The sequence below is a fragment of the Geotrypetes seraphini genome, chromosome 2, assembly GCF_902459505.1.
Source record: "Geotrypetes seraphini chromosome 2, aGeoSer1.1, whole genome shotgun sequence".
NCBI classification, from domain to species: Eukaryota; Metazoa; Chordata; class Amphibia; order Gymnophiona; family Dermophiidae; genus Geotrypetes; species Geotrypetes seraphini.
The window spans coordinates 460,357,770-460,370,187 of NC_047085.1; the positions used below are offsets into that span (position 1 = coordinate 460,357,770).

The 12,418-nt window shown below is 39.1% G+C and overlaps 1 protein-coding gene across 6 annotated transcripts in view; it reads right to left on the minus strand.

Annotated features, from left to right (window-relative positions):
* The window catches only part of WDR37 (WD repeat domain 37), a 197,021-nt gene that overhangs the window by 62,102 nt on the left and 122,501 nt on the right, over window positions 1-12,418 (minus strand). For all 6 annotated transcript variants that reach the window (XM_033931543.1, XM_033931545.1, XM_033931546.1 and 3 more), the window contains exon 11: window positions 12,196-12,337. In XM_033931543.1, the coding sequence (XP_033787434.1) occupies window positions 12,196-12,337 (142 nt within the window). The remainder of the gene's footprint in view (window positions 1-12,195; window positions 12,338-12,418) is intronic.

Genomic DNA, 12,418 nt, shown 5'->3' on the forward strand with positions numbered 1-12,418 from the left:
AAGCAATCGCCTACAGCATCCAGGAACTTGGTCTTCCTAGCGCAGTCGGAGGTGCCTAGGTTCCAGTCTATCCCCGGATAGTTGAAATCACCCATGATAACTGCGTTGCCTCCCTTGCAGTTGCATTTAATCTCGTCAGTCATTTCCCCATCAATCTGGAATATAATATTTTCTTAGCTTTTCTTTTGCTGGTTTTCAAAGAAAACAGCAGAATTAAATGGAATTTAACCTATTATTAATATGAAACAAGTATCAACAAAAGATCATTAGACCATGCACTAATCAAATGCTAGAATGCATTAGATTTTTAATAACTCAAAATCATGGGAGATATAAAAAAAAAAATTCACAACTCTGCACAGAGGCAGTCTGACGACACCTTAAACTAGGGGTTCCATTGGGAGTTTGGTATGCTTCTTCTATTCTCTGGAAAAGCTTTAGACTCTGCCAAACCTGTGCAAAACTCATTTATCTTGTCACAGCACGCAGTCGAGCATATACTTCCAGCTGACAGAGTGGCACTTTTTCACCACACACCACTGCCCGATCTGGAACATTCTGCTCCCTCCGTGGGTCTCAATCAACGGAAATACTGTAATGCTAGCGCTCCTCATTAGGGCTAACAGCTGTCTCCCCAGTCACACAGAGACACAAAATTGTTTTGCATAACAATCTGCTGAAATTTCACACACAAGAAAAAAAATGATGTGAAAAATGTTGGACTATGTAATGCTTAAGCAGTATGCCTCTTTTGGCATCATGTCAAAACACGAACACTACAGATGTCAATCTTCCTAATATAGAAAGGGTCAATCCAATATACAAGTACATTTTTAAGCACAAATAACTTCAAGAAGTTTTATTTAACCAAGGTAAACAACCTGAACTCTTTGCTCAAAGTGCATCATTTAATCATTTTTAGTTACATGGTATTTTTTAAGGTATTTTGTTTCGCTTATAACCGAGTTCTTCAATTGTTTCACAGGCTGAATCTTTTCTACAATAAGCTGACACTTGCTGCACTGTCTTCCACCTCTATGACTAAAGGGAACAGAGCATACTCTGTGTTAACAGTTTTTCTATATGTCAAGAACTATATAAAAACAAATAATACATCATGACGTTTACTTCTCTATCAAGTCTTTATTTTTCATCTTCTCATGATGTTATCCTTTTAAAAACTATTGTGGTTATACATTGTTGGTTTATGGGATCAAAAGCATATTGGTTTTCTACTGGTAAACTGTCGACATTGTATGTGATAAGCTGATGGCAAACAATCTGCTTAACACTTCCTTTGCCTCTTTCTCTCCCAATTACAGTTGACTCCTTTTGTTTATGAAAGGCAGAATAAAACTCAGAAAATCAAAGCAGTAACAGAGATAATTCAGTCAATTGTCACAAACAAAACTCATTAAAATCTGCTATTGTTGTTCTTCCAATCTGGACACTACTATTATTTGCATGGGAATCAGACCAATGCATACAAAGAACTAACAAATAATGAATGAATTTAGAAATGGGATTGTTCAAATGCCAGGGTCTTTAACTATAAAAGGACAGCAGCTCTCTGTGGAGGGGGACTGGGGGGTGTTGGTAGGTGTGAGGGAGAGAGGAATCATGCTCTCCCTGCTGGTTCAGATGATCCTGGCAAGGGAATCCCTGATCAGCTGAGCTGGAAGGACTCCACAAAACTGGCTCAGCTGATTGGCATTCCCCTGCTGAGATCAGCTGATGACAAGACATTCACAGGCTGGACAGTACTGGTTTGTTTTGGGTTTTTTTAAGATTAGACTTTTGGGTGGTGGGAAGGGGTTAGTGACCACTGGGGAGTAAGGGTGGGGGTCATGTCTTAATCCCTCCAGTGGTCATCTTGTCAGTTTGGGCACCTTTTTGACCTTATTCGTATATGAAACAGGTCTAGCTCCATATGTCTAAGACTGTTTTCTTAAAAGTTTGATTATCCCTGCCGAACATCCAAGTGCTAATCCTGCCCTAAACATGCCACTAACACAGCCGCTTAAGATTTAGACGCACTGGAGACAAAACAACCAGAAAGATGTCTAGAAAATCAAGTGTTGAAAATGTCTGTTTGGACGTTTTGTCTAGTAAGACATCCAAGTGCCAGTTTACATTGTCTTTGGGACATCTTTTTTGAAAACGAGCCTGATAGGGTTTATCTGTGTTCTGCATATGTGTGCGGTCCCGTGTGAACTCGCAGCAACCAATTATCTAGCGGCTCTGCACGGGCAGGAGTGAAGGAAGGTCGCTCCTGCTGCGGTTCACCGCTTGACCACCAGGGACTTAACAGGTATGCGGAGGGGGCGGAGAGAGAGATGCCGTATTTCCCCACATATATGTCCTCTGTATAGGCCGCAAAAAAGGCCTATACAAATTAAAAAACTGGTAGATAAGCCGCCCCTTTTTTCTAGACACGGCTTACCTACCAGTAACTGGGCGGCCTATACTACATTTAAAAATCATCCCCTGCCCTCCCTTACACCCTCGCTGTTGGCAGCCTAATCAAATCGCGCCACCAGGAGCCATGTTTGCAGCTGCAGGCCGGCCGCATACTGCATCCTGTATCGCTTTGCTGTTAGTTCTTGCGGGATGGCAAAGTGATACAGGACGCGGTGCGCGGCCAGCCTGCAGCCGCAAACATAGCTCCTGCTCTTCAACGCTGGTGGCACAATTCGACGAGGCCGTTGCCAGCGAGGGAGGTAAGGGGCAGGCGGGGGCGATGATTTGGGGCCGGTCTGCTTGCCTGCAACTGCTACCCATGCTAGTTGGATCCCTTTTTTAAAACTGTCCAATATATATATTTTTATAACTGCTCAGTATTCTTTTGAAGCACTTTAAATAATTTTATAAATCAACAGTAAAAACATCAATGTATTTATTCATTAGGTCGTGTAAATATGACACACTTTTAGAACCAATCACCACATTCAAATGAGCATGCTTAATGCGCTGGCGTTCTTTTTGGATTTCAGCGCCATTTTGAGCTGAATCTGATGTGATAGTAAAGGATCAACCACATATGCGCAGTAAGTTATTTTGTGTGTTATTAGAAATATTTGGTAGTTATTTTGAATGAATTTCTAATATATCTTTTCTTTCTTTATCTATTTATATTTTGATCAGTTCGTTTCCTGACGAAGCCTATTTAAAAGGGCGAAACAGGACCCGTTGAGCAGTACAACTGTCAGCGCTTTATCTCCGTGCGAATAATATGGCACTCAGCACTTTATTCTTGTGCAATACAACAATGAAGTACAGTGGTGCCTCGCATAACGGACGCCTCGCACAGCGAACGCTGCGCATAACGAACTTTTTGTCTTGCTCCCTATAACGAACTTCGTTTCACACAACGAAGTCGCCCGAGGGGCCCGGGGGGGGGGGGGCGGAACTACTCTCGCCGCTTCCTAATGTGAGCCGGGAACAGCAGCACCCTCCTGTCTGAATGCAGTGTTCCATCATCTCCCTCCACCTTACCTTAGATGCCGAGTTTTCCGGCTTTCTTTTTCGGCCAGCCACACACTTTCAAAGAGCAGCACATGCGCGCATGCTCTGTTGTTCAATCTTCTCCTCTGACGCAACCGGAAACCGGAAGTTGCAGGAGAGGAGAACATTGATCAACTCCAGCAGCTGCGCGTGCACAGCTTTTTGAAAGCGTGCGGCTGGGTGAAAAAGAAAGCTGGCAAACTCTGCATATAAGGTGAGGTGGAGGGAGGGAAATGTAGGGCTGCAGAACGAATTATTTTGTTTTACATGTATTCTTATGGGAAAACAGGGCTGCAGAACGAATTATTTTGTTTTACATGTATTCTTATGGGAAAACAGGGCTGCAGAACGAATTATTTTGTTTTACATGTATTCTTATGGGAAAACGTGTTTCACACAACGAACTTTTCGCATAACAAACTTGCTCCTGGAACGAATTAAGTTCGTTGTGTGAGGCACCACTGTACTTTAACTTCTTGCAGTGCCTCTTCTATTGCAGATAAGTTATATTTTTTCTGCATTTTGTTCATGTTATTTTCAGGAAGCCATTTTTGAACATTTAGTATTAGCAGTGGCTCCTGTGATTAGATTCATTCAAATATTGTTATCACGTTATCATTAATCCCAAAAATATGATAAAAAATAAGTTAAAAAATGTTTTATTAATGATTAGCAATTAGGATAGGATGGAGGTTTTTTGATCGATAAAAGAAACTCAACACCACAACATCTTAGGGAGAACCATATATGTTCCCTAAGTGGTGAATCTGAGATCTTTTCTTCCATTTAGGCTTTCAATCCTATAGTATCAACTTGTGGTAGTACTTGGTTTTTTGATTGTTGATACACATCTTTCACTATTCATTTTTACTTTGAACTTGCTCACGTTAAACGTTATCTGCCATTTTGATACCTAGTCTCACAGTCTCAGAAGGTCCTCCTGCAATTTTTCACAATCCTCTTGCAATTTAATAACTTTGTACAACTTTGTGTCATCAGCAAATTTAATTATCTCACTAATTATTCCCATCTCTAGCTAATTGATAAATATGTTAAAAATCAGTGATCCCAGCACAGACCCATGGGGAACCCCACTATTTTCCCTTCTCCACTGAGAATATTAACCATTTAAACTTAATCTCTGTTTTCTGTCTTTCAACCATAAAAACATATGAATAGCCTTACTGGGTCAGACCAATGGTCCATCAAGCCCAATAGCCCGTTCTCAAGGTGGCCAATCCAGGTCACTAGTACCTGGCCACAACCCAAGGTGTAGCTATATTCCATGCTACCGATACAGAGCAAGCAGTGGCTTCCCCCATGCCTTCCTCAATAACAGACTATGGACTTTTCCTCCAGGAACTTGTCCAAACCTTTCTTAAAACCAACTACGCTATCCGCTCTTACAACATCCTCTAGCAACGCGTTCCAGAGCTTAATTATTCTCTGAGTGAAAAAAATTTCCTCCAATTAGTTTTAAAAGTATTTCCCTGTAACTTCATGGAGTGTCTCTTAGTCTTTGTTATTTTTCACAGAGTGAAAAATCGATTTACTTGTACCCATTCTACTCCACTCAGGATTTTGTAGACTTCAATCATTTCTCCCCTCAGCCGTCTCTTTTCCAAGCTGAAGAGCCCTAACCGTTTTAGTCTTTCCTCATACGAGAGGAGTTCCATCCTCTTTACCATCTTGGTCACTCTATTTGAACCTTTTCTAGCACCACTATATCTTTCTTGAGATAAGGAGACCAGAACTGAACGCAACATTCCAGATGAGGTCGCACCATGGAGCGATACAGGGGCATTATAACATTCTTAGTCTTGTTAACCATCACTTTTTTAATAATTTCTAGCATCCTGTTTTCTTTTTTGGCCTCCGCCCACATTTGGTGGAAGATTTCATTGTATTGTCTACAATAATACCCAGATCCTTTTCTTGGGCGCTAATCTCTAAGGCGGACCCTAGCATCCTGTAATTGCGATTCAGGTTATTGTTCCCAACATACCTCACTTTGCATTTGACCACATTAAATTTCATCTACCATTTGGACGCCCAATCTTCCAATTTCCTATGGTCTGCCTGCAATTTTTCACAATCCGCATGTGTTCTAACAACTTTGAACAGTTTAGTGTCATCTGCAAATTTAATCATTTCACTCATCGTTCCAATTTCCAGATCATTTAAAAATAAGTTAAATAGCACCATCCCAGTACAGACCCCTGCGGCACTCCACTGTTTACTCTCCTCCATTGAGAAAGATGACCATTTATTATTATTATTATTTAACCCTACCCTTTGTTTTCTATCTGATAACCAATTCCTAATCCACAACTGAACTTTGCCACCTATCCCATGACACTTTAAATTTCTCAGGAGTCTCTCATGAGGAACTTTATCAAAAGCTTTCTGAAAATCTAGATACACTATATCAACCGGCTCACCTTTATCCACATTTTTGTTCACACCTTCAAAGAAGTCAAGCAAATTTGTGAGGCAAGATCTCCCTCGGCTGAACCCATGCTGACTCCGTCTCATTAAATCATGTTTATCTACGTGTTCCACAATTTTATTTTTTTATAATCATTTCTACCATTTTGCCCAGCACCGAACTGAGGCTTACCGATCTGTAATTTCCCCTGGAGCCCTTTTTAAAAATTGGCGTAACATTGGCCACCCTCCAATCTTCAGGTACTACAGATGATTTTAGCAACAGGTTACAGATCACTAACAGCAGGTCTGCAATTTCATTTTTGAGTTCTTAATCTATAATAGGACATTACCTTAACAGCATACTTTTCCACAATACCTATATTATCAACCTAAAGAAGTTAGTTTATCCCAGTGGCCACCTTCTTCACATCTGAAAGCTCTACGCTGTTCCAGTGAAACAAAGACATATTTCATTCCAAGATAGTTAATCATACATTTATGATTTATCATACATGCTGTCTTGTTAAAATGTTTATTTTATTTTTATTTTTCCTCTAACTCTACTTTTCACTTCTCTATTACCCTCCAGGTACTTTAGTTAGATTGTGAGCCTTCGGGACAGTAAGGGAATTTTTCAAGTACCTTTCTTATTTCTAATCTTAATGTATATTTTCTGTAAACCGCTTAGAACCTAACGGATGTAGCGGTATATAAGAAATAAATTACATTACATTACATTTATAGTAATATGTCAATAAAAAAGCACCAAGAACCAAAGTTTCAGGTCTTATTTGCAGGGAAATTTTTCTCCTTTCCTGAGTTTACCTAGAAACATCTATGCCTTTTTCCCAAGAAACAGAGTTTCAGAATTAGGAAAATAAAGTCTCATTACTGCATTCATATCCTGCTCAAAAAGAAAAGATATCATTAATGTAGCTCTTTCGGTAGTATCACATATTGAGGTCTCAAGTATAGTTGTTATATTCAGAGGATCTTCACTAACTGAAACCTCAACCCCCAGAGTCTCTCCTGTTGCTTTTTGAGTATAATTTTCTGAAGAATAGCCTCAGGAGAGAACTTCAGTACTTCTACCAAATATCTTATTAAAACATCCATAGGTGTTATTACCGGGGATTTAGGAAAATTTAAAAGACGCAAATTCAGTCTTCGATTATAGCTCTCAATCTGCTCAATTTCCCATTTTATCCTGAGCAATAGTACAGTAGTAGTGAGATCTTGAAGTGTTCTGATATTGCCTTTAACCAAGTTCATCAGAAATAAGTTCTTCCTTAGTTCCCTCTACTTTCTTAGTTAAATTATCCATAATACTCACAAGGGCAGAGGCATCTTGAGAGGATTTTGTCACTGTGGAGTCCAGCTTCAATAGAGCATTCCAGATACTCTCTAATGTTACCACTGCAGGCTTCACTAGCTGAGAAACAATCTCAATAGGAGCTCTGATGTTCTTTTGTTCTTCTTCGGAAGAAACTATCTCAGTACCTCAAAATGGGGTTTCCCCATTAGCCTCACTCACTCAAGGAGTCCCCTGCTGAGACAGAGTTCCAGTCGGGCACGGTAGAGGATTGAATACCAGAGGTGAGAGAGAAATATTCCATCCCAGGTTTTAGGGCTCTCTTCCACCCAAGGAAACAGTAGAAGCCTCTCTGGTTTTCTGTGTGGGAGTATTAGCAGCAGCTAATTTCAGAATCATTTGTTGTTGAGGGGATGATGTCCTAGCTGTTGAAGGAACAGCTTTAACTATCCCCTTATGTTTTGTATGAGGCATTGTAATAGAGAAGAATATCAGATCTCAGAGCAGGTAAGAAAGTTCAGAATGCTACCACTAAGCTGCTGCCATCTTAGACACCTCCCCCTAAGCAAGTTAAAACTATTCTTTTTCTCATGATGATTTGGCAACATGCTACAAGATTTATTTAAGATTACTGTGATTCAGTTTTAAAGGGAATGCCATAAATATGACTGCAGAGGTTGCAATTAATTCATTACATAGCCACATGTCTGCTAACAGATATTCAGAGGACTCATAACTCCTATACTGGGGGGCCCAATGAAATTTAGGTTTTAATTTAAGTTGTTGATGCTTGCATCCAAAGCTTTGCATAAGCCAGGCCCAGACTGATATTTACAATCATCACGAGGATAAATCTCTTCAGATTCCCAGTCCATATAATAAACAATAGGAGTGTACCTCAAAAAAGGCATTTTCAGATATGGTTCTAGTTTAGTAGAATACACTGTTAGTTTGAATTATGTCTTTTTACTGACTTGTATCAATCTGAAAAAACATTAAATCTGATTGGAGCTTTATTTGGAGTATTTGTTATAGAATCATAACCTTGCAGGGTAAGAGGCAATATTAAATTTTTTTTTATTTTTTTGCATTGTATATTTTTAGTCATTATCCATGAATCCTGCTTAAATTATATCATAATGCATGGGTATGCTTATTACACTTGCATTTTATGAACAGATTCTATTAATGATAGAGTGGTTCAGGAAGCCTTATGGACTTATGTTAGATGTTATGTAAGGTTTTATTTAAATTTAAATCTCATTATAATATGTTACAAATATCCTCCATCCTGGACCTGTGATCGGAAAGGGGTATCAGAAGTTACAGAAGTACTTGTCTGAGTAGCAGACAAGTCATACAAAAACTGCAAGGAACAACTGACTAGCCAAACAGTAAAAGCAAGATTGTAAGCAAATACAAAGCCCTGGACATTCTAAATATTTCTTCATCTTGAAAAATATGCCACCTGAATTTGGTGCTTTCAATATGCACAATTTAGAACATTTTTAGAACTTAAGAACATAAGTATTGCCATACTAGGACAGACCGAAGGTCCAATCAAGCCAGTGATGTTTCCAATAGTGCCAATCTAGATCACAAGTACCTGGCAAGATCCTCCCCCCCAAAAAAAAAAAAATTAAAAAAAAAAAATAAATATATATATAAATGTTGTATCTGTTTATCCTAGATATAAGCACGGAATAATGTCGTATGGACTTTGCTTTTTATTGAGATTATCCATTTTTTAAACCCTGCTAAACCAACTGCTTTTCATCATATTCTCTGGCCAAGAATTCCAGAGTTTTAATTATACATTGAATGAAGAAATATATTCTCTGTTTTGTTTTAAATTTATTACTTAGTAGCTTCATTGTGTGCCTCCCTAAGTCCTACGATTTTTGGAAAATGTAAGCCAAGTTTTTCACATCTACCCATTCTACTCCACTGCAGTATTATATAAACCTCTATCATATCTCCCTGAGCCATCTCTTCTCCAAGCTGAAAACCTCTAGGCTCTTTAGCTTTTCCTTATAGGGAAGTTGTCCCATACACTTTATCTACTGTTTAATCTAAATATATTGAAAATCCAGAAAGCTAAATTTACTAGTGTTCTATTGCATTAGTGCACATGACACCATTATATACAACATGACCTATTTACAAATTATGTACATTAACGGTGTTAGCAGTACACACTAATGTGGTGGTACTCTTTAGTAAATTTAGCCCTAATATAAACAAGGTATGCTGGATAACCCCATAGCCCTGTGCTACAGCATAGGGGAATTCATGTTTAGATCTCTTATCCCGAATGAAAGCTGGTCCTGAATGTGTCAAGATGATAATGGTAAGCTAAGGCCAGAGCTGGGAGGGAAACCAGCTTCCATTACTGTGATATTCCTCTAATATTAACACCATCCACATCACCCACCTCCTCTAAATAACACAAAAACAAAAGAAAATAAGAGATGTAGAATATCTGTTCTGTTAGTTTCTAACATGCAGACATGAACTGTGACCTGCTAGATTGCCCACGTTTCCAAAGTCTGCTGGGTGCTCAGGCCACAGCAAAATACTGTACCTGCAATTTTGAAGACAGATGTGATGAGTCAACTGGATAAACAGCAACACCACAAAAGTGTGATATTTTTAATTGAAAGATAGAAAAATATTTGACAAAAGATTGAAAAAATGGTTTGAGACTAGGCAGTTTTTTGGTTCAGCACTCTTGCAACATCAAAAAATGTGTGCTAGAAAAGTATTCCTTTTCTAAACATTATAACGCATTGAAATACAAAATAGATCAGAAAACAATTATTCCCAATTCAAACATATAGGAGGGATGCTCTAAGATTTTGGTTTGGAAAAAAGGACAGTGGATTATTCAGAGTGACACTGTCAAGAGGCATCAATTCGTAGAGCTAAAGAAAGCAGTAGCAGGCTCCTCATTGGTATTTTGCCAATTTCAAAAATTAATTTCTTTACCAGTAGCCTATCCTAAATCTAGAATTGTAGATATGAGCATTTGAAAAGAGGTGTTCCGAACTTGCATTTGGAACACTAAAATTCTTAGAATAGCTACATATAATATGGCCTACATTGCCTTACAGAACAGAAATATTTGTTAAGCAATTTAGCCTTATCTTTATCCGCTTCTATATATTTCTTCATTTAACAAGGGGGATTACGTCAAGAAAATTGTTGGTCTGGATGGGAACATCTGGAAGAAGTAGGAAAGCAGTAGGCAAAACTGAAAGGAGCTATTGTAAGGCAACAAACCATTTTGTAAGAAAGGTAAGTAAGAAGAAAAGAAGGCCACTTTGATACTCAAAACTAGTAGCTGAGAAGGTAAGGAAAAGAGGCTAGCTTTCATAAACTACAAAAGAACTGCAGAAAGAAGATGACAGGCAAAAATATCTGTAAAAGTTAAGAGAGGCTGGTCAGGTAGTCAGGAAAGCAAAGATGCAAATGGTAAAATGGGGAGACAAGACATTTTTTAGGTATATTAGTGATAAGAAGAAGTGCAAAAGTGGCATTGTGAGACTCAAAGGTAAAGGGGAAAAATATGTAGAAGCTGATAAAGAAAAGGATGAATTCCTTAGCAAATATTTCTATTCTGTGTTCACGGCTGAAGCGCTGGGGGCGGGAGTGCAGAAGACAAATGCAAATAGGGAAGGAGGTATGGTAGACCCTGATCGATTTTCAGAGGATGAGGTTAGTGAGGAGCTAGTTGGGGCTAGATGGTGTACATCAGGAGTGTCAAAGTCCCTCCTCGAGGGCCGCAATCCAGTCAGGTTTTCAGGATTTCCCCAATGAATATGCATGAGATCTATTAGCATACAATGAAAGCAGTCTTCATCAAGCAACTACACTGGTTATCCATTCCATTGCGAATAAAATTTAAAATGTCATACATCATATACCAAATAATACATGGAAACTCAGCAGCTCCACTCATCCAACTCTTCTCAAAGGCATGGTCTACCTCCCACATAACCCTTAACAGGATACTACTAAACCTTCCTTCAACAAAGAATCTCCAATACTCCATGCTCCAATACTCCATGCTTACCGTCCTAGGGGTGAAAATCTGGAATGACCTCACTGAAACGACCAGAACAGAACCCAACTACACAACATTCCGGAAAAAACTGAAAACATACCTCTTTGACACTTGAACATCTCAGATCTTCCCCTGCCCAAATGTTCCCCCCATGTCTCCTCCCCTTCTCTCCCTGCCTTTCTCCGCTTCCTCTCACTTCACTTTGTATGTCGCCTTGAGCCTGCTTAGGTATGTGTGACGCAGAAATGGAAGATTAGATTAGATTAGATGTTTAAATACCTATGTAGCATAAATAGGCATGAGGCCAGTCTCTTTCAGTTGAAAGCAAGCTCCAGAGTGAGAGGGCATGGGATAAAGTTAAGAGATGATAGGTTCAGGAGTAATCTAAGGAAATACTTTTTTATAGAAAGAATGGCAGATACATGGAATAGTTTCCTGGTAGAGGTGGTGGCGACAAAAACATTATATGAATTCAAGAAAGTATGGGACAGGCACATGGGATCTCTTAGGGCAGGAGTAGGCAATTCTGGTCCTCGAGAGCCGGAGCCAGGTCAGGTTTTCAGGATATCCACAATAAATATGTATGAGATGGATTTGCATGCACTGCCTCCTTGAGATGCAAATCTATCTCATGCATATTTATTGTGGATATCCTGAAAACCTGACCTGGCTCTGGATCTCGAGGACCAGAATTGCCTACCCCTATCTTAGGGAGAAGAGGAGATAGTGGATGTTGTGGATGGGCAGACTGTATGGGCCATTTGGCCTTTATCTGCCATCATGCTTCTATGTAAGAATTACAAAAATTTTAAATACAGTTCTACACTAAAAACATTTGCCATTACTGTCTCTTTGTGCACAAACTAATACTAATGTCACTTACTCTGTATGTCCCTGAAAGACATTCACAGAATGGATTGAAGGATCTCGAAAATCCCAGAGACGGAAGGTTGTATCACGTGATGATGTCACCACAAGACGCTGAGTGGGATGTGTACAACAATGGGTTAACTCCTGGTCATGTCCTACAATCAAAATAAAGAATGTATACAAGCAGCAGAAATATCACAACATGCATCATTTGCATTTAAAGATGACAGCTAAAC